Here is a 23,897-nt window from a genome sequence, read left to right on the forward strand (position 1 = left end):
ACATTCAAGCCACATTTAAGTTCTGTAAAGGGATCTAAAACTGGCTTAGTTCTGTAAAGGGATCTAAAACTGGCTTACAAAAATGGCCACTACCTCATGGACTACCAGAAACAAAACAGGGCACACTCTGACCCAGTAAGCAGGGGGAAAAGCACCATGGGAGTAGAGCCTACCAACTACCAACATCGTGAGCATTTGCCACAAGCTACTGGAATCACGGAGCCCAATACCCTACACCCACCACAATGCATTGCTGATGTGACTCTGCAGTGCACATAACAGAAAAAGTGTCACACTCACCCAAGAGCCACATCAGAACCAGGGAAAGGCTGTCACAGGATAGAACACATTCTGCTGTCATGGAGGTGTGTACGGCATTTGAGGCTGGCAATTGAGGCTGGAAAAAAAAGTTTGTAAAGTGGGATTTTTTTGGTGGGAGGGGGTTAGTGACCACTGGGGGAGTCCGGGGAGGTCATCCCCGATTCCCTCCAGTGGTCATCTGGTCAGTTGGGGCACTTTTTTGGGACTTGTTCGTGAAAAAAAGGGTCCACAAAAAGTGACCCAAAATCGCGGTAAAAACGCCTTTTTTCGATTATCAGCTAAAGACGCCCATCTCTCCTCGGCCGATAACCACGCTCCAGTTCCGCCTTCACCACGCCTCCGACACGCCCCCGTCAGCTTTACCCGTTTCCGCGACGGATTGCAGTTGGAAACGCACAAAATCAGCTTTCGATTATACCGATTTGGGTGCCCACGAGAGAAAGACGCCCATCTCCCGATTTAGGTTACAATATAGGCATTTTTCTCTTTCGATTATAAGCAGGAGAGTGTGTGTGTGAGATTGAGAGTGTGTTCCAGGGTCATCCCCCTCCCTCCGAGTTCCAGGGTTGTCCCCCCTCCCTCCCTCCGAGTTCCAGGGTCGTCTTCCCCTCCCTCCGAGTTTCAGGGCCCCCCTCCCCTCCCTCCCAGTTCCAGGGTCCTTCCCCCCTCCCTCTGAGTTCCAGGGTCCCCCCTCCCCTCCCTCCCTCCCAGTTCCAAGGTACCCCCTCCCTCCTCCCAGTTCCAAGCTTGTCGTCCCTCCCTCCCTTCCATTTCCAAGCCCCCTCCCTCTGATTTTTATAAGTCATCTTCACTTACCAAGTTTGGGTTACGGCGGCGGGCAGCAGCGGTAAAACGTGTGCAGGCTCGGCACTTCTCTCTCGTTCTCAGCTGTGGTCCCGCCCTCATTTCCTGTTTCCGCAAGGGCGGGACCACAGCTGAGAAAGAGAGAGAATACCAAAAAATGAACATTTCAAAAATGACACAAAGACACAGCATAAAGCAATCAGATTTTATTCTTAACGAGAATAATAATAGCACAATAATTAGAAAGGCTTTTCATATTACACAGTTGATGCAGGTTTCTTCTAAATCACACCCTCTTGATGCACTTGAACCACAGAGGAAATAAGTTAAAGTGAAAAAAAAAAAAAAAAAAGGAAAAAGATGTGAAAGGATGTGGGAGCCTAACAATGAGCCCAATAACTTCCTCTTTGAGGTTTACAGGATAAAAAAGCAACACTTGGCAGAAAGAGAAAGGTTTATGTTTTAGAAGTAAAATTCCAGTGGTTAAAGAACAAGTGTGAAAATATAAACTGATTTAAAATATATAGGCCAGCATCTTGGATAACCTAATTTATAACAAACTATTTGTACAACTGCAATAGAAGAAAAAAATGCTCAAGATAGAAAGGTTAACAAATATGTTCAGCATGAATGGTGTAGCAATTATTAAAGCAAAGTGCACGTGAATATTTTGATGCCATACTGCATTACAAGAAGTGTTATAACTGTTTACCCTACATTTTTCTATACAACCTTAGTAAAGATAGATCAGTACAATTTACAAACAAATTAATTCAAAATTTAAAAAACAAAAAAAAAACAAGAACAGAATAGAAACAATCATACTTCCTAAATTACAAGGCAGAAAAGGAGAGTAAACAAAATATCTGGAAGCTTGTTTTTGATACTAAGGCCAGCAGGCGCACTTAACTTCTTATGATTCTGTAATTGCAGGGATAGCTGCATAAAAACTTAGGGGGTTGTTCACTAGCCACATTAAGCCTGCAAAGAGGTGGGAAAATGTGGGATACAAATGCAATAAATAAAGCATAGCTCAAGTAATCTGTAGGAGGGCCCATTTTATTCCTATGGGTCCTGCTGCAGATAACTCAAGCTAAGTTTTAGTAAACAAACCCCTACTTGGTAAAAAGTAAGAACCACAGAAAACTCTCTTGCCCACTGCTTCTACAACCAACCACCTGCCCTTCATATGCCCTGCCAGCACCGGAACCTGTAGTTCTTATAGCCTGGAACCCCCCCCCCCCCCCCCCCCCCCCCAATACTGTTTTGACTAAGTTAGAGAGGCTTGTATAACATACTGAAGAGGAAGGAAGTAAATGAGATGGGGAAAGACTGAAGAATAGGGGAGGTAGGACTGAAAGATTAGAAGGAAGGAAAATGTGAAAAATAACAAATAACAGACTGAAGACAGATAGCAATGATGAAACTAAACAGAAGAGGAAGGTATGAAAGACTAAAACAGTGTCTAGTTCCAGCCTGTCTGGACTGGAATGCTGGACTTATTCTTCAAATTTCAAAAGTTAACACTTTGGTTTTGGTTGAGAGACACTTGTCAAGGTTTATCTTTAATAAGTGGCAAGGAGTTTATATTCTACTGAAAAAAGTTTTTGTACTTTGCTTTGACTCTCAAAGATGCTACAAAATGAGGTATACAGAGGCTCCAGGGGTTGGCAATAAACCAGAAAACGTTCACTGAGCCTCTAAGAAAACAAACAGATAGAAAGGGGGGTGGGGGGAACCATATAGGTGCAGGGGAAGGTTTGGGGAGATTAATGAGGTGGAGGAAGCTGAGACAGGAAGGAATTAGGGTCCAATTCATGGGAATGGGTAGTGATACAATGGGGGGGGGGGGGGGGGGGAGGGCAGAGAACAGCTATTAGAAGGTGTTGGAGAAATTGCTAGAAAGCTGGGCTGTAACAGGGAGGTGATTGGCTGGTGTGTTGGGTGGGTGAAAAAAAAGAGAAGGATTGTTTATGACAGTTGATTTTGGTGGGTTTGTGTGAGAACGGTGGAAGTTTGGTGAGGAATGTTCGGTGTGAGGTGGTTTCAGGGGTAGCTTTTTCCCACCAGATCCCTCCCTAGGTTATTTCAGGTTGCTGGGGATGTGGTTTTCTGTTGTTTTGGGTGGGGGTATTCTTTTGTAGTTTGGAAGGGAGGTGTGTGGGGGGGAGGGAGGTGCAGAACAACAAAATAAGGATTCCGGGCTACCTTCATTATAAAAGGGAATTGATGAATAATAAATAAACTGGATGTGATTGTCCCGTGTGCGATACCTCTACACAAAGGTGAGGCCTTGATGACATTGCAGGTCTTAGAGCTAACTGTAGACACTAGTGAACATTGGTACATATATGGTGAGAACGGGCTGCTAGATCAACACAGACTAGCTGCAAATGGGGGGCGGGTAGAGGAGGAAGAGTTGCAAGTTGATGTTGCACTGGAATTAATTTATGAATTTTGACTTTGTAGTTTTCAATTAACTTGTTGTTTTGATGTTTAATAAAACTGCAGCCAAGTTTATGCTCCAAACTTAAATTATGGTGTTCATTTTGATGCTATGATTCGGGTGAGCACGAAAAGGTGTGAATGCCAATGTTAAATGATTTGAAAACAAGTTTTTCCCCCTCCTGATTTCCCCTTTTATTGCATATTCATTTTTTTTAAAGATCTCAATGGCTTCTGATGTTTAAAAAAATGTAATACTGTATTAGACAAACAACCGGAACATGAGAAAACAACACAGTTTTTATTATTTAATAAACAAGTTATCCAACACTCGTATCACCAATGTAAAAAAGTAACTGCCCCTAAACTTAATAACTAGTTGAACCACCTTTAGCAGAAAAAACAGCAACAAAAAACTTCCTATAATTTGATATCAATCAATCATTCTCATCACTGTTGGGGAATCTTAGCTAATTTTTCTTTGCAGAACTGTTTTAAATTCAGACACATTTGTAGGTAATTGTGCACGAATGACTCGTTTCACGTCTATCACAGCATCTCTACTGGGTTCAAATCAGGACATTGACTAGACTGATCCAAAAAAAAAAAAAAAAAAACACTTTCCTATTGTTTCTCCTCAGGAACCAGTACCAAGGCTAAACCGTGAATCTGCCTACACTTCCATGGGGCAATCTCCCCAGAACTACTGGACCAGCAAATGTGCATCTTCAAGGCCTTATGTTCAGTCCTTAATCAGGATACACCCAATGCTGGTCCAAAGAGATCTTCGGGAACATGTCTTTCTGATGCACAGAGGATGACTACCCTTAGCACGTTTCTCAGCTATGTAGCTGCCATGGTTCTGCATCCAACCCAAGTATCATAGGTTTGCTCCTCATCGACTCCGAACACCCAAGACCCAACTTTCTCAACATGTTTCATGCTGATGTCTGCCGATACTTCCCACTTCCTCCATTAAAGACATTACATCCAGAATTCTAGAGGACAATTATATCTCGAGTCACTTCTAGCACAGCTTCAACAACTGATGTGTAGGGCTAAATTTGACTTGGTATGATTCATTATGAATTCTACTAACTTCTGCAACTTAACAGTGCTTAGCATGGACCTTTCTGCTTCTGCCTAAAAGGTGTCCCTAATAAGGGAATCATTAAGGTAAAGAAAAACATGAACCCCCAGTATGAGCAAAAATAAAGTGACAACTACAGAATATATTGTAAATAGCTTAGTCTAATAGGCAAAGTACTGAATGCGGTCCTTCCCCATCAGAAATCTAAGAAACATCCCAGCCACAGAAAGTACCTACATGTGGGTGTACCCTTTCTTCAATTTGAAGGGACATTAAGGAATACAAGAAAAATATGTGAAGCTTTGTCTATGTGTTGAAAACCTTTGGCGCTGAAGGCATTCTTTGAGCTGTGCAGCTTATCAGTGGGGAAGCTTTCCTTGTTTGGTTTTGAGTTGGTCCAGATTCCAAAATTCAAAGCTCAGCGATGGCAGCAAAAGCAGAATCTGAACATCATCAAAATGTTTGATTTCAGCTGCTTGCTACTCTTTCATAAACCATGTTTACCATCTGCTTCCAAAGCTCCTCGTCAAAGACAGTGAAGCCAAAAGCCAATGGGTCTCAGCAGCAAGGATGCCAAAGCCCTGGAGCTGGGCCTGTAGAGAATGACAACTGCTCAGTATGAAAACCAGCTTTCCTCCAAGCAAAGCCACTTCCAGGCTCAGACAGTATACTTCAGAAGCCTCCCACTCTGGAAGCCATGTGTCAAAAGGAGATCAGCGTCAATGGTCCTTGTCCTTCAACAAATTCACAAAGCAAGTTCTCCTTAATGCCATGCTCTAGCATTCAGAGTTCTCTGCTTGATGCAAATTTATGTTAACTCTTGGACTTTATTTTTGTCCATTTTAAAGTAAACACAAATACAAAGGAGTACTATGGAAAAATACAACCATAAAAAAACAACATATATCAAAGATAATAATAAGACAGCATAGTGCATAACCATAAAATGGTTCAAATCAGGTCATTTGAATAAGCTGAATTAGAGATACTTATGCCATATTTTTTTCTAACTGCTGTACATGGTCAGTGGTGGTTTAAGAAGGAACTTTTCAGCCATTTAGGTTGATGAGATAATTCTCCAGGCTGGACCAAATTTTAGATTTATGCATTGTAGTTTCCATTTTATCTGACAAACCCCCATTTACTAAGCTGCACTAGCGACTGCCGGTGTGCTAACGCCAACACAGCCCATTCACTTTGAATGGATTGTGTCAGCATTGCCACACGGCTTAGTAAATGTTAGTAAATGGGGGGGGGGGGGGGGGGGGAGAAACATTTCAAATTTGTTAACTCTTGGACTTTAACTTAGGCTTTGGTGCCAAAAATGTTTATATCCCCTTCAGCAGCTCCTTGCCTCCAGAATGCCACACAACTCAGCACTCCTTATGCTTCAATGTTTGACATCAACTTAATGCTCTTTTGCTCAAGGAAAAATGATGATTCTCCCTTCCTGGATCATGATGCCACCAGATCTTAGGGCAGCTGCTGTAGTTGCCACTAGATAGTAGATGATGGCAGATAAAGACCAGTATAGTCCATCCCGTCTGCCCAACAAGATAAACTCATTACATATGGTATGAAGTGATACATCATATGTATACTTGATCTGGAGTTATCTTTGCCATTTTTAGAGCACAGACTGTAGAAGTCTGCCCGGTACAGGCCTTGTTCTAAAATTTCTGAAGTTGTTGTCAAAACCCCTGAAAAGCTCCACTCCAGCCCATCCAAATCTATTCAGCTTTGATCAGGGCACAAACCATTAAAATCTGCCAAGCACTGATTTTCCTACAAGTCTCAAATCTTTGTTTCAATGTTTTGTTTGATGATTAAAAGAAGCAACTATAACGTTTAAAAATAAATTAAAACAAATTAAAACTGATAAGTTTAAATGTAAACAGATTATAGGAATGGAGCAATTTTTCCTTGGCAGAAAGAAAGGACAGGCTGCAACATAGCGTAACCAGGGCCAGAGTAATCAGGAATGTTGTAGTAAAAAGTTCTACTTACAAAAATTTGAAGAATATAAATTTATAGTAAAAATTAAGCCCTCCGTCTCATGGAGAGGAGGTGAAATTGATAACGTTTTGCTTCAGACTTAAAGAATCATTTACAGATTTGAGACACTGATCCTACAAGGTTTAAATCAGGAAATGGACCTTTCAGTATTTTTACTGGGGACTTTTGCCTTGTTTTGTGTGTTATACATGGTTTCATTTGTTCAGTTTCTGTTTTATATGTTTAATCATATTTATGTATGATGGTTTTAGTTTGTACCTTTTTATTTGCAACTTCTATTTCTACAGTAATTTGTTTTTATGTAATCTTAACTACTCCTGTAATTGCTTCTATTACATTTATATTTGATTGTATTTTATAGGCCCTTCTTTTACAGTATTTGCTTTATCTTTCTGCCCTCCTGTTTTTTTTAATCTGTTTTATTCAAAAATGAGTGTTTCCTTTTGTTTTCTGATATGTTTTTATAATAAGATTCTCTCAATTTGCTATAATCCATCTCTCCATTACATGTCTTCACTGGAACTCAAACATGAGCTCCAGTGTAGAACATACAGAGTTTAATATTTTTTTTTCCATTTTCCTTTATAAAAACAATGTGGTTTGGATTGAACTGTAGTTTTACAAGGTGAGCAATCAAGGGTGAGTCAGTTGAGCAAGTTATTTTCAGTTTTAATTTTTTTTTTTTTAATCTGGAGTATGTAGTTACAGTTGGTCACTTCCTGTTGAGATTATATTTGTTTATCTTCAATTTCCAAATAAAGACAAAACTAATTCCTTGTAGATTCACATAATCTGTTTACTAAGATTTAATTATTGAGCTATGAGCTCAAGAAAGATAGTGCATAAAAGTTGATGAAAAGCAAGACAACAGCATCCACTAACAAAGAACAGAATTTATCAGTGTATTATTTATTTATTTAGATTTTGCTCACACCTTTTTCAGTAGTAGCTCAAGGTGAGTTACATTCAGGTACAGTGGATATTTCTCTGTCCCAGAAGGGCTCACAATCTAAGTTTGTACCTGCGGCAATGAAGAGTTAAGTGACTTGCCCAAGATCACAAGGAGCAGCAGCAGGATTTGAACTGGCCACCTCTAGATTGCAAGACCAGTGCTCTAACCACTAGGCCACTCCTCTACTCTGACTTGTTACTGGATGAGTTGCTGCTTTCTTTTATGACTTTTACGTGAGTGCCCCTGAACTATGTAGCTGTATGTATTCATTTTTACTTACAGTGGTGGAAATAAGTATTTGATCCCTTGCTGATTTTGTAAGTTTGCCCACTGACAAAGACATGAGCAGCCCATAATTGAAGGGTAGGTTATTGGTAACAGTGAGAGATAGCACATCACAAATTAAATCCGGAAAATCACATTGTGGAAAGTATATGAATTTATTTGCATTCTGCAGAGGGAAATAAGTATTTGATCCCCCACCAACCAGTAAGAGATCTGGCCCCTACAGACCAGGTAGATGCTCCAAATCAACTCGTTACCTGCATGACAGACAGCTGTCGGCAATGGTCACCTGTATGAAAGACACCTGTCCACAGACTCAGTGAATCAGTCAGATTCTAACCTCTACAAAATGGCCAAGAGCAAGGAGCTGTCTAAGGATGTCAGGGACAAGATCATACACCTGCACAAGGCTGGAATGGGCTACAAAACCATCAGTAAGACGCTGGGCGAGAAGGAGACAACTGTTGGTGCCATAGTAAGAAAATGGAAGTAGTACAAAATGACTGTCAATCGACAAAGATCTGGGGCTCCACGCAAAATCTCACCTCGTGGGGTATCCTTGATCATGAGGAAGGTTAGAAATCAGCCTACAACTACAAGGGGGGAACTTGTCAATGATCTCAAGGCAGCTGGGACCACTGTCACCACGAAAACCATTGGTAACACATTACGACATAACGGATTGCAATCCTGCAGTGCCCGCAAGGTCCCCCTGCTCCGGAAGGCACATGTGACGGCCCGTCTGAAGTTTGCCAGTGAACACCTGGATGATGCCGAGAGTGATTGGGAGAAGGTGCTGTGGTCAGATGAGACAAAAATTGAGCTCTTTGGCAAGAACTCAACTCGCCGTGTTTGGAGGAAGAGAAATGCTGCCTATGACCCAAAGAACACCATCCCCACTGTCAAGCATGGAGGTGGAAATGTTATGTTTTGGGGGTGTTTCTCTGCTAAGGGCACAGGACTACTTCACCGCATCAATGGGAGAATGGATGGGGCCATGTACCGTACAATTCTGAGTGACAACCTCCTTCCCTCCGCCAGGGCCTTAAAAATGGGTCGTGGCTGGGTCTTCCAGCACGACAATGACCCAAAACATACAGCCAAGGCAACAAAGGAGTGGCTCAGGAAGAAGCACATTAGGGTCATGGAGTGGCCTAGCCAGTCACCAGACCTTAATCCCATTGAAAACTTATGGAGGGAGCTGAAGCTGCGAGTTGCCAAGCGACAGCCCAGAACTCTTAATGATTTAGAGATGATCTGCAAAGAGGAGTGGACCAAAATTCCTCCTGACATGTGTGCAAACCTCATCATCAACTACAGAAGACGTCTGACCGCTGTGCTTGCCAACAAGGGTTTTGCCACCAAGTATTAGGTCTTGTTTGCCAGAGGGATTAGATACTTATTTCCCTCTGCAGAATGCAAATAAATTCATATACTTTCCACAATGTGATTTTCCGGATTTAATTTGTGATGTGCTATCTCTCACTGTTACCAATAACCTACCCTTCAATTATGGGCTGCTCATGTCTTTGTCAGTGGGCAAACTTACAAAATCAGCAAGGGATCAAATACTTATTTCCACCACTGTATGTTTTTAACTTCTGCTTCTCGCTTTTGTAATTTCAACAATGTCTACACAGATACTTATATATTCATTTGATCTCCATTAGGTATGCACAATTTTATATGTTTGTATTTTTTTAAATTCACATTTTTGATATTATTGTATTAACAATAACCCCAGATGCAGCCCATTGGTGGGTGAAACATGGTCATGCTGGACTTCTTTTACGTGAGATTTTCCCCTGCTGAATAAATTATTTTATCCTTTGAAGCATGATCTGTGCTTCTTACTTCCCTGCATGCTGTCTGCAGATCACTGGCCCTCTACTGATTCTCTCAATTTGAAACTAGCCATCTTTTCTTCCATCACTGGAAAAACAAGATGTGAAATTTAAAACAAGTCTTCCTCCTCCAACAGCCCCCATTTGCCCCCCCCCCCCAAAAGATGACCAAACACAGGCAAACTGGGAGTATGTCATTTCCACTACACTTCGTTCTAAATTCTATCCTTCATCCCTCCAATCCAATAATGCCATACTTACAGATCTTAAAATTCTAGATCTTCAGAGTTGAAGCAACAACAACAACTGATACACAATTGTTCAAAACTTTACCAAAAGTAGGATCTTAAACTTGATCCTCTGTGCAATGGGGAACCAGTGCAGCTGTTGCAATACTGGTGAAATGTGTTCATATCGCAAACATCCTATACTAACTCTCGCCGTGGCATTTTGAGCCACTTGCAAAGCCTTCACAAAATTTGTAGATAAACCAATTAACAGCCCCTTGCAATAATCAAAGCATGGTGTCACAATACTCTAAATAACCAATCTGAAACCGTCTTCAATAACCAATCTGAAACCGTCTTCCTTAAGATAGTTTCTCAATCTCCTTAATGACCTCAACTTAAAAATCACTTGACTAATTACCTTATGTACTTGATGTCTCATCATTAGTCCAGCGTCTAAAATCACACCCAGATTATACAGCTTATTCACTAACAGAATCAACACATCATCAATCAGAATCTGAGAAGAAATATCACTGAAGAGATATCCTGACAATACCATTAACTGAGTTCAGACATATTTAGTTTTAAGCAATTACCAGAACAGTGACTTAATTGCCTGCATGCACAGGGTCAACATCCTAATAATGTCTTCAACTGATTTCTCTATACAAAACAAAAACTGGATATCAGCATATAAATGGAATTGCAAATCTAGGCAATTCAGCAGTCTGTATAACAACAAAAAAACGTTAAATGTGGCAGATAAGTACAACCCTTGAGGCACTCCTGTTTGACACTCAATTTCAGATATTTGTCTGCTTCTTTAAATACGCAGTATTTCCTCTCTGACAAAGAGATCCAAACCACTGCAGTACTGTTCCACTGAAAGCAGTCACTCATGCCTACAGGCCACATTTTCACACTAGACATTGCATCACAATTGTGCACTGACTCAGGTACCCCAGTGTAATTATCGGCCATAACAATTATAAAAAAAAAAAGAAGGGCGGGAGGGAGGTTGCTCCTCGGTGGGAAAGGAACTAGAGTGGCTGGTCCCACACACTTGTACTCTTTCTTGCCCTACCCTCTCCTCTCACACAATGCTGACCAATCTCCAGTGGACATTTGTGTCTTTCCCTTTGAAAGAAAACACCACTATGGGCGCAAATATCCATACCTGGTCTTCCTGCATTTTCCCAACACAGTCCTTGTGATCCTTCTCCCTTCCCCCACCCATTTCTTGTCTTCTCTTTCTGTACTGAGCCCTAAGACCAAAGACTACATATCCTTGCCTTCCCAGTTCTAATACTGTCAGCAGCCAGGGACTGAAACTGCCTTCCTGGTTAACACACTGGCCAAATCCCCCTGCTTGTGGACTTGGCACACCCCCCTCCTCTTCTCAACTCTTAAAGCCACCTGCACTTCTACTCCTCTTTGGTAAGGATCTTTCACCTTCAGTTTTCTTCGATTTCTCCACCTCCTTCTCAAATGTATCTTGTCTCCCCTCTTCCCTTCCCTTTATGTGCAGGCTGGCTCCCTTCTCCTGTGGGTCTAATCCTCTTTTCACTCTTTGGGCCTCTCTCTCTCCTCTGCTTCAATTTCACAAACTTTGAGGTTGCCAGTAGCTATTAGAAGAGGCCTTGCTCTGGCCACCCCGCTGTTTTCTCTCTGCTGCATCCCTCTCGCACATCAGAAGGACCGACCCCGGGGCTGGCCAGAGGAAGGCCTGTTCTAATACCTGCCAGCAACCACAAAGTTTGAAGAATTGCAGCACAGAGAAGAGAGAGCAGAGGGGTACAAGGAGGAAGATAATGAGGCAAATCGCACAACAACTATGATCTGGAGGGGATTCCTGGACTCCCTGTAGTACACCTGGAGAGCAGCTAGAGCACATCAGTTGAAAAATGCTGCCATAATGCATGCCACATAGAGTGGCAAAGAGAATGGCATAAAGCTCAGTCCTGGCTCATAGATGATTTCCTTCATGTTCAGTATGTGTACAATTCTTGTTACTCGTGCAATTTGGGAAAGCAAGTACAAAGAGGGAAAATACCTGCCAATACTGACAAAATAAATGTCAAAATAACCAAAAACTAGTAGACACATCGAGATTTTGCAAAACAAGACCTTTCGAAAAGTGCATGAATACCACCAATGGTTCATCTGAAAAAGACAGCAAAGGCTTAAATAGATATAGACTTACCATGAACACGGAGAATGATGAGCACAGAGGCACACAGTAACCTGAGGTAAACTTGAAATCCAGCCATTTTTTGGTTTTGATTTGTTCTATGCACTGTTGCAAATGACCTGTTACTGAACAAATGTTATGCTTGGCTTGAAATTTGTGACATTCAGAGAAAGCGTAGGGTTTTCAGATGGTCTTCAGATAATTACTCTTCAGCTTCTACTGCTGCATAAACACAACCACCCTAGAATATAAAATGAAAAGTGTTGAAGAACAGGTGCCTGGTCACCAATAAGACCAACAAAATTGGGGATGAGAAAACCCACCCCACTATAAACAAGTTCAACAGATTGGCAAAAATTAGCATAATGCAGACATCATTTTTAAAGGCTACTGCAGACTAAGAGTTACTGTAGAAGACAAAACAGGTTTCATAATCAGACTGACACTCAATACCACCTGGTTACAAATCTAGAAAAAATAGGAATGCAGGTATGTAAATTAATAATCTTTTCTAACTGAAAGTAGAACAGTATGCATGAAATCAAAGCATATATTCTAGGGGTAGAAAAGACCAGGGCACCAAAAAATTAATACAGGCTGCTTTTCTGAGCCCAGGAAAGAATGATGCTATCACAGTGGGCCTGGAACACAAGAAAGCCATCACTGTAGGAGATCCTAGAACAGAAGAGAATCACAGCTGTGGCAGACAGTGGTCCTGTAATGAGCTGTTGTTGTGGTGGGCCTCAGGTTATTAGAAGCTACTACACTGCTGTTACTGCAGCAGGCCTCATCTGGATGAAGCCACTGCAGAGGACCCAGGAGAAGCTCAGTAACCTGGGGCTGCTTCCTAAAAGTATTGAAGAAAGGCTCAGTTACGGAAAGAAGGGACATAACCTGGACAGACAGAGAACACATAAAAAACGAAAGAAAAGGTGAGCAAGGAAAACAAGTAAAAAGCCCAGAACAAAAAAAAAAAAGAGAGAGAGAGAAATATCCTTACAATTCTTTCAGTGCACCCCATCTCTCAATCAGACTCAGTGGAAGGCGTTCATTATTTAAACACTAGTGTCTCGAGCAACAAGAATACCTACAAACATCTGCATAACGGAAAACAGATGCAACTACCTTCACAGTATGTTTCCATCCTTTACACATAAGGTCTATTACACCATACCACTACATTTGCTCCAACCCATAGAACAGCTTTAACTGAATAATAGTACAAAAGGGCTATCACTCCAAAATCTTCTCCAAAAAATTTGTATCATTATTCAAAACACCTAGGGAAAATCTACTACAATAGGAGGAAAGGAGAACCAGGAAGCGTGTATCACTTTTAACAACATACAATCTGGAACAAGAAAATCTAAGAGAAATCATCTTCAATCACTAATACTGGAGAATAAATTACTGGGGGGGGGGGGGGTTTCTTTTACTAAGCTGCATTAAAATGTGGCCTTAGTGTGCCCCTTACACGGCTCTTCCCCATATGCTAGAGGGCCATTTTTAGTTCAGCTGGAATGTGGCTGATTTTCCATTTTCTGAATTATTGGCCATGCACCAATGTTGCCATCAGCGTGTGGGTCCTAATGGCCAACTCTATTTCTCTCACAACTCTTGACTCCCTAATGCCTGATTAGATCACTACATTCCTCACAAAACTATCTCATTGACCCCCTCGATCCTCAAAATTGTTTATGACACCACCCACTGAGTAATTTTCTCTGTTCAAAGTCCCGAGTTATAGAATAAGTCCCCACAACACCTTAGATCTACATCAATTTAAAATAGGTCCAAAAACCTATTGTCAATGCCTACATAGTTGATACATAGCCCTCTAGGGACAGAGAAACTTCAGACAGCTTAGAACACTGCAGCTAGACTCATATTCGGTAAAACAAAATATGAAAGTGCTAAACCCCTACGAGAAAAGCTACACTGGCTCCCACTTAAAGAACGCATCACATTCAAAATATGCACCCTAGTTCATAAAATCATTCATGGAGACGCCCCAGCCTACATGTCAGACCTGATAGACTTACCACCCAGGAATGCTAAAAAATCATCCCACACATTCCTTAATCTTCACTTCCCCAACTTTAAAGGTCTAAAATACAAACTACGTTAACCTTTTCCTACCTGAGCATACAATTCTGGAACACGCTGCCGCGCAACTTAAAAACAATCTAAGAACTAGCTAACTTCCGCAAACTACTGAAGACCTATCTCTTTAACAAGGCATACCACAAAGATCAACAAATGTGAACTCCTATACATGTATCCTGAACTGTCTTATAATATTTGCTTGTTAAACTACTATTCATGTTTGATCATTGTCATGTTACCCAAGATCCTTCTGTAATACTAAATGTATATTTTCTTGTGTACTGCAAGTCACATTGAGCCCGCAAAGAGGTAGGAAAATGTGGGATACAAATGCAATAAATAAATAAATAAATTTCTGGTGATGGAGTGTGCTGGAGATGAGACAGGACTGCATCACTTGCCCTATGTCAGCTCCTTGTTACCTTGGCCAAGTCACTTAACCCTCCATTGGCACAGGTACAAAAACATAGATTGTGAGCCCTCTAGGGACAGAGAAACTATCTGCATATAAAGTGTACAGTGCTGCGTAGATCAAGTAGCGCTATAGAATAGTAGTAGTATATGTCCCCTCGCCATCACTTTCCTATGAACAATGTAGTTCCACCCCTCTCCTCCCTTTCTTTTTCTGTTGGGCTTTCAACCTTCTCTCCTATCTCTATTATCCTTTATTAGATTGTAAGCCGCTCAGCCAGAGCTCTGATGGGCAGGATAGAAAATTTTGGAATAAACTTGAAACTAATCAGTGAGCGTGCAGTAACGCAGATGCGCTTACTGATTAACACAGAAATGCCTAATCTCTACCCCCGACACACCCCCTCTGAGAAAAAAAATCAAAATTATTTTTCAGATTGCCTCAGTGATAAATCCCTTAAAGAAATCTTCCCTGCTTCCTTAGCTCTAGATTTCTGGCAACCATCTAACCTGAAAGAAAAAAACTTGAAAAATAATCTCCAAATTATCCTTGAAGAAAATGGTACAAACCCTGCAAAAACATTGAAATGCCAGTTATGCCAGTACACATTGCAAAACCCTACAGCTCCCCACCCCCCAAAATAAGACATACAAATTAAAAGGTTTAAGTTCATGCTTCTCTGTGAACGTGGTGCACATGATTCAATTAAAAAAAAATCAAAAACATTGAAGGATGATACATTGGTGAAAACATTATGTATCAAATTATAGTATGTATATGAAGATTGATATTAAAATTTAAAAGATCAGAATGACAAGGTAGGTCAACATCTCTCAAAGATGTCCCCCGATGACATTATAATCAAGATACTTAAAGGAAACAACAAGAATACACAAGAACAGAAAATGTAAGAAATTAAGATGTTCATACACTTTGAAACTAACACTGAAGGACTTATGATTTCCCATACCAGATTCCTTGATTCTATGGCAAGGATTAAATTCTGCAGCAAATTTTTCAAAATTCTACAGTACCTGCGAACATACCTTGAATACATAAAGCTAGATTCAATAAATGACGCCTCAAAAATGGGTGCGGGAAAAAGTCGGCACCAAGCATGACTCTATAAAAGGCATGCACCCTTTATAGAATTGCGTCTAAGCCTGGCTTCTGCAGTGCCCTTTGAGCACCAGACTTATGCTGAAACCCGGCATAAATGCTAGCCCCTTGGCACCCCCTCCAAATCTCTGTTACTTTCTCCCCTCACACTTTTTATCCTTCCTACTTTCTTCTCCATCCCTTCAGCCACCACCACTGTGATTTCTTCACTACATAAGTACTGCCATACTGGGACAGACCAAAGGTCCATCAAGCCCAGCATCTTGTTTCCAACAGTGGCCAATCCAGGTCACAAATACCTGCAAGATCCCAAAAAAGTACAAAACATTTTATGCTGCTTATCCCAGAAATAGTGGATTTTCCCCAAATCCAATGTAATAATGGTCTATGGACTTTTCCTTTAGGAAGCTGCCCAAATCTTTTTTAAACTTTGCTAAGCTAACCACATTTACTACATTCTCTGGCAACGAATTCCAGAGTTTAATTACACGTTGAATAAAGAAACATTTTCTCTGATTAGTGTTAACTTTACTACTTTGTAGCTTCATCGCATGCCCCCTAGTCCTAGTATTTTTGGAAAGCGTGAACAGACACTTCACATCTACCCGTTCAACTCCACTCATTATTTTATAGACCTCTATCATATCTCCCCTCAGCCGTCTTTTCTCCAAGCTGAACAGCCCCAGCCGCTTTAGCCTTTCCTCATAAGGAAGTCGTCCCATCCCCTTTATCATTTTCGTCGCCCTTCTCTGCACCTTTTCTAATTCCACTATATCTTTTTTGAGATGCGGCGACCAGAACTGAACACAATATTCGAGGTGAGATCGCACCATGGAGTGATACAAAGGCATTATAACATCCTCATTTTTGTTTTCCATTCACTCTTTCCCATTACTCCTCACATAATGCTGGGGCTCACCAGTGACCCATTATTCCTACCCCTTTTCTCATTGCTCCTCACCACTGCACAATCCCCCTGTGTAATATTCCCCTGCACTCCCTCACCTACTCCACACTAGCTTATGGATCAGAGAATGATAGATGCATGGCAGCACATCAGGCTATATCTTCCTCCTCTACTGTGTGGGGCCCAGGTGTCACAATTTGAAACATTTGGTAAAATCAGAGCTTTTTTTTTAGGGGGTACTGAATACCGGCACCTTTTCCATTGTCTGGTAAAATTCACTCATGGACCCCAAGTTTTAATGAAAGAGCTCAGGCTCTACACACCAATTCTGCCTTGTCATAGATTCTGTGACTGTTTGCAGGGGCCTGGCTATTGTGGGGTGGGTCCCTCAGTGATCACCCCACCCTTGAAGGGTGGCTTAGCAATTGAGTACTGGCACTTTCTTTACTAGAAAAAATGCACTGGGCAAAATGTAACACTATGGCCAAGCCAGTAGAGGGGGGAGGTGGCAGCCTGAGGGGCTGCAGTGGTACTGATTCATTGAGTCATCCTGAAAAAGGTGAGGAAACTGCAGGAAGAGAAGGGAAAATAAAGGTAGTTGCCTTAATGTGGCTGCCACCACATTCACCACCAAAATCAGCTTACAAGTTGCACCTAGTGTCCGTCTCCCATCTTCTGTGGCAATTCTGTGGGACTAGTTCATTCCATAGCAAGGGTTGAATTTTTCAACCCTTATGGCAGCATTATAGAAGTCTGGTGGCTCTGTGCATTACATAAACCCAATATAACTGCTGTTTCTTCACTGACCTGATGAAGGGAAGATAAAGTATCTGTGATTAACTATTGTAAGTTAAGTTTGAACAATAAGAAAAAAAAAAAACCCAAAAAAACAGGTTATCACCTACAACTGTTTTGTTGTAGGTGATTATTTATATTATCTATATTATCTATATTATATTATTATATTATCTAATATAATAAAACGCACCGTGAACATTCTGAAGACAACGTTCTGAAGCCACTCAAACACTCCCTGTAGGGTTCGTGGATTCATGGTGTGAAGCCAGCCAGCCGTCTCTGCCCCACCCTCGCGTCAAACGTCATGACGTCGAGGGCGGAAAAAAAAAAAATTCCGGCAGCGCAGCGTCAGGGAAGGAGGCGGCGCTCCCGACGTCTCTAGCCTTCCCTTCGCTGTGTTCCGCCTTCTTCTGATGTCAAGGATGACGTCAGAAGAAGGCGGAACACAGCGAAGGGAAGGCTAGACGTCGGGAGCGCCGCCTCCTTCCTTGACGCTGCGCTGCCGGAACCGCTACGGAGGTAAATTTAAAAAGAAGGAAAAAAAAAAAAAAGGAAGTTGGGGGGAGAGAAGAGGGTGGGCAGTAAAGTTGAACAATGGGAGCGGGAGGGCAGGGGAGAAACGACAGCATGGATGCGAAGGGGGGGGGGGCGAAGAGGGCGGGCCAGGCTGGGACATGGGAGAGAGAGGAGCATGGATGCGAGGGGGGGTCTTGGAAGGGAGAGAGGGGACTTGCTGGAAAAGGATGAATGGAGGCAGCAGGGGACAGAGGAGCATGGATGGGCATGGATTGGGAGGGCAGGGCTCAGGGAGAAAGGGGAATTGCTGGATAGGGATGAATGGAGGGGGCAGGTGACAGAGGAGCATGGATTGGGAGGGCAGGGCTCAGGGAGAGGGGAATTGCTGGATAGGGATGAATGGAGGGGACAGATGGGCATGGATGGATACGGATTGCAGGGCAGGGCTCAGGGAGAGAGGGGAATTGCTGGATAGGGATGAATGGAGGAGACAGATGGGCATGGATGGATATGGATTGCAGGGCAGGGCTCAGGGAGAGAGGGGAATTGCTGGATAGGGATGAATGGAGGGGGCAGGTGACAGAGGAGCATGGATGGGCATGGATTGGGAGGGCAGGGCTCAGGGAGAGGGGAATTGCTGGATAGGGATGAATGGAGGGGACAGATGGGCATGGATGGATATGGATTGCAGGGCAGGGCTCAGGGAGAGAGGGGAATTGCTGGATAGGGATGAATGGAGGGGGCAGGTGACAGATGGGCATGGATTGGGAGGGCAGGGCTCACACTCTCTCTCTCATATACAATGTCTTTCTGACTCTCACTCTCACACACTCTGTCTCACACTGTATCACATTCACTCACACACTCGCTTGGTCTCATACACTCACTCTCACAGAGAATCTGTGTCTCACACACACTCTCTCTCTCACCCACACACACACTCTCTCTCACACTGTCTCACATACACACTTGCACACACTCTCATTCTCACACACACACACTCTCTCACAAACACACACTCACACTTTCACTCTGACTCTCAAACAGTCACTCTCACATACACTCTCCCAAACATACACACTCCGAGGAAAACCTTGCTAGCGCCCATTTCATTTGTGTCAGAAACGGGCCTTTTTACTAGTTTCTACATAAAACAGTCAAAATGAGAAAAGCAAAAAAAGACCATGGCCCCAATATTCAGACTGCGGGAGCCGGACTGTCTCCCGCGGTCGGCGCGAAACCTGGATATTCAATGCCAGTCTGTTTCCAGAGACTGGCATTGAATATCCGGTTTAACTTTTGCTGGTCCAATTTTAACCTGTCATGCTGATATTCAGAACTGACCGCTTAAAGTGAGATCGGTCAAAGTTATTCCACCTATTGGGGCAGTCAAACTTGGCCACTCTCACTTTAAAAATTGGCGGCCCAATATAACTGACTATCTTTAAGCTGGTAAGTGGCGATATTCAGTGCCAGATATGCGACACTTGAATATCGTCGGATAGCTGCTTAAGTGCCGTTTTAGCGGCCATTTTTGTTTGACTATCAGGCTAAATATCTATATAAACAAACACATATATATACATATATACACATACATATTCTTTTCTCTTTTAAAAAGAAAAGTTTAGCTGATGTCTAAATTTACAAAACGTTTTTCTATCTCTGCCTATATAAATCATACTAAAACTGAAACATTTAATGTACTGGGTTTCAAGATTATTTTTCTGTGACTTTCACTGAAGAGATTGACAGGCATGGGTCCTCTTAAGCCAAGCAGAAGACTCAGTATTCTGTTTTATGGCTCATGAACTCAATTCCACATTGTAACCAAAAGGTCACATGATTTTAACATAGAGGAATAACAGATATATATATATATATATATATATATATACACACACACTAGTAAGAAAGGCCCATTTCGAAACGCAATGAAATGGGCACTAGTAAGGGAAATCCCCACCCATCCTCCCTCCCTGCCGAGTTCCATACCTCCCTCTGTCCCTCCGTTTCTCCCTCTCTGGCGAGTTGCAGACCCCCTCCCTCCCTCCCAGTTCAAGGCCCCGTTCACGCCCCTCCCAGCGAGTTGAACCCCCCCCCCCCCCTTGGCGTTACTGCCTGCCCCCCCCCCCCCCCCCCGTGGCGCAACCCTCTGGACACCAGCCTTTTGTTCGGAAACCCTCCCCTGAAGCCTGTGCATACCTCTGCTGATGGAGGCGAACTTCTCTTCTCGTGTTCCTTTCGTTCCCCAAAATTGTTCCGCCCTCGATGTCATCACGTTCTACGTGCGGCCGTGACAGAGAGAAATGGGAAGTGGAGAGACTTTACAACCATGAAGTTACGAACCCTTTACGGAAGTGGGTGGAGCTTGGGGGCTTCATTAGAACGTTGGGGTTGCAAATTATGTCCGGATGGGGCATGGCTGAGGGCGGGTGTATGAGTGAGAGTGAGAGTGAGTGGTGCTGACAGCCTACAACAGTACAGGGCTTCAGTGTTTCCCTGCCACACAGTGAGCTTCAGAATTGGAAGTGAGAATTATTTATATAAATACTAGTAAAAAAAAAAGGCCCGTTTCTGCCTGTCATGAAACGGGCGCTAGCGGGCACGGGACTCCCTTCCCCTCCCCTTACGCTAGTATCCCTGGTAGTGTAGAGGTACCTGTTCGATCGGGGCAGGAAAGAAAGAGCCCCCTCTTTCCTGCCCGTAGCGCTGCTGCTAGCTGCCCTGCTGCATCCTGTGCGAGTCCGGCTCTCGGCGTTTCAAAATGGCCACCGAGAGTTGAAGTCTCGCGAGGCTGCTTCAACTCTCGGCGGCCATTTTTTAATGCCGAGAGCCCGACTCACAGAGGATGCATCAGGGTAGCTAGCAGCAGCGCTCCGGGCAGGAAAGCGGGGGCTCTTTCTTTCCTGCCCCGAGCAAACAGGTACCTGTAGACCACCAGGGATAGTAGCGTAAGGGGAGGGGAGTTGACAGGGGGGAGGGAAGGTGATGGGGGGGAAGAGGGGGCGGTGTGCTAGCGTTAAAGGGGCGGGGCAATGGTGCAAAAGGGGCAGGGTGATGGGCACGTCCTCGGCGGCTGCGATTCATTGGAAGGGGAGGAGTAGGTACTCCTCCCCGTTCGTTCATTTGCGTGGCTATGTACATGTTCCACCCTCGACGTCATCACGTGTGACGCAAGGGCGGGGCATGGAGACATGGTGAGTGTTCTGGCTTCACCACCATGAACTTACGAACCGGTGTCTGAGTGCTTGCAGTGACGTCAGTGTCCTCAGAACGTTGAGGGTGTGTTTTATTATAGTAGATATAAACTGATTGACAATCTATTGTGTGTGTATTTGGTACCCAAATACTAAGGATATTAACAGGGAACATTAAAAATAATGGTACTAAATTTTAATGGGAATATAAATGTTTTTAAATAATGAAAAGAAATGACGATTAAAGAAGAGATGACAAGCAAAAACATGCAGAAATCCACACATTTAATTGTGATTTATTAGAAACGACAGCTGTTTAGGAAAAAAAGAAATAAAGGAATAAGTCTATATTTGTGTGGCAGACGGTACCTTTTCTTGGCTTAGTAACCTAAAAATGTTTACAGTATATTTGTTATGCAAGAAATACTAACCAGAAACAAGCCAGCCCACTTTCCAGGACACAGGGGCTCATCCATACATTAACATGGATGCAAGAAAGGCCACTCTAGTTAGAGTTTATGCCTCCTCCGATGAGCAACAAACAGGAAAGTTATGAGAGGGAAGGGTGGAGCGGGAAATGAAAGGACAGACAAAATGGTGATCTCATTAGCCCTTTTGCCTTCAGCAAGCAGGCTAAAAATAAAAACAACACAGCACTTATCCGAAAATGTCACTGATGGAATAAAATCCAGTGGTCTCCGGCTCCAAAAGTATCAGCTCTGCCAATATGTGTACGAGAGAAAACTACTGAAGAACTGTTGCTTTCAGATACTAGTTCTTAAACCAGCCGAGATGCCTTTTTGAATAGTGCTTTGAATATTACCTATCAGATACTACCTTTTGACTTTCATGTTCATTGTAATTCAATATTAATTGCTGCTTTCTGAGGTACAATCTTAAAAAGAATTTGAAAATCAGATTGGTTCAATAACTGGATGCATTGTCAGCGAGGTAAAAATAAGGAATGATACAAGATATGGTAAGTATGATCATAAAGAGCAGGATGGGTAATAAAATCTCCAATAGTTTACAGTGATTCTGACATTCTCTCATCCTGACCGTAACTAGTATTGATGCAAAGGGAACAGGATATGACAGCACAAGAACCACAAGACCATCTAGGCCACCCAGTTCTCTTCCTGCTCTAGTGCCACACTCTCCACTTCATCTCCAAAGTTTCCTTCACCTCTGTTTTAGCCTCTGCCACATCTCCTGGGAGGCTGCACCCTATGCCCACCACACTTTCTGTGAAGAAACACTTTTCCATCTTACTCCTGAATATCAAACTATAACAACATCTTTCAGAAATTTGTTTTCACAGAAGAAATGCCCAATTCTTGTGCATATTTTATACCTTTGAGGGGATGGGATGCATGGATTGGAATTATGCAAATGTCCACCAATTATAAACAATTTGGATTGGTAACACTGCATTATATTTTGGCCTTGCTCTGTTTGCCTGATTCCTTAAACTCTGAAGCTGGATGCTATGAAATTATCACACAACCCATTGTTCTGTTGCAGTGCAACAGATACGGGACAAACTATGAACAATTCTTTTGTACACATATTAATAAAAATGATACCTCTATACAAATACATTAAAATTAAATAATTTGCAAAAATATGTATTGGGCTATGAGCATGGAAAAGCAAATGAAGTTAACTGACTGAAAACTTAGCAGCTGACAGTCAGGCTTCTTTATTAACTGGAAAAAAAAGCATTGCTTCTTCCAGGAACCAAAACGGAATATTACAGCAGAAAGTGAGACACTTGTGGTTACAATTTCCCCGATAGAGTTTGTACAGTGATTAATATAGAAAACAATTAAGCCTGAAAGGACTGCACAAAAGCTCGCACCCCTGGTTAACAATACATACAAAGGAGATTTGTGGCAAGTTGAATAGAACACTGATTTTGGCCTCTTACTTCAGTGGGCTTGACCCTCTGACCCCTGTCAGCCTGGCGCTATTCTTGAAGGGAAACAAAATCTTATTTTGCCATTAATTACTGTTGGTGTCTGATTCCAGTATAAATCACTGTCTGTCAGACCCAGAAACTTTTCATTTTAATTGCTGCTTGGCAGGATTTAACATGGAAGAAAATTAGTAGCAGACGAAGGTGGAGTTTGTCTATTGGTGTATGGAGCTTTTGACATGTGGCCTAATTTTCACTCACACATGAGTCTCACATAAAGAAATAACAAAGGCTCCACCACCACGAGAAAGAAAAAAAAAATGGAAAGACAGGAAACCAACAAAACACAATAAAACACAGCTCTATAGCAGAGTTTCTTAATTTTTTTTTTTTTTTAAACCTAGTGCAAGCTATGGACCTCTTCCACCAATAAAAGCATATGAACATAGTTTACTAGCGTCTTTTTATAAGGTGATACATATAGAGCAATACAGGTCCTCAACATTTTACATACTGGGCCAACACTTTGGAACACATTGCCTCCCAACGTACAATCATTAAGAGACCTGAAAGACTTTAAGGGTGCCTTAAAGACTTTCTTTCTTCAAAAAGTTACTAACAGTCTATGACGGCAGTTAAGACCAGTTTGGCCCATCCAGTCTGCCCAACATGATAAACTCATTACACATGGTATGTGATACTTCATATGTATATCTGCCTTGATCTGTCCTTGCCATTTTCAG

General features: G+C 42.3%; 1 protein-coding gene across 2 annotated transcripts in view; it reads right to left on the reverse strand.

The window, feature by feature from the left end:
* Positions 1–23,897, reverse strand: part of BMPR1A (bone morphogenetic protein receptor type 1A) — a 293,381-nt gene that overhangs the window by 143,240 nt on the left and 126,244 nt on the right. For both annotated transcript variants that reach the window (XM_030203356.1, XM_030203355.1), the window contains exon 3: positions 12,191–12,419. In XM_030203356.1, the coding sequence (XP_030059216.1) occupies positions 12,191–12,257 (67 nt within the window). In that variant the 5' untranslated portion in view covers positions 12,258–12,419. The remainder of the gene's footprint in view (positions 1–12,190; positions 12,420–23,897) is intronic.

The sequence above is a fragment of the Microcaecilia unicolor genome, chromosome 5, assembly GCF_901765095.1.
Source record: "Microcaecilia unicolor chromosome 5, aMicUni1.1, whole genome shotgun sequence".
In the NCBI taxonomy this organism is placed as follows: domain Eukaryota; kingdom Metazoa; phylum Chordata; class Amphibia; order Gymnophiona; family Siphonopidae; genus Microcaecilia; species Microcaecilia unicolor.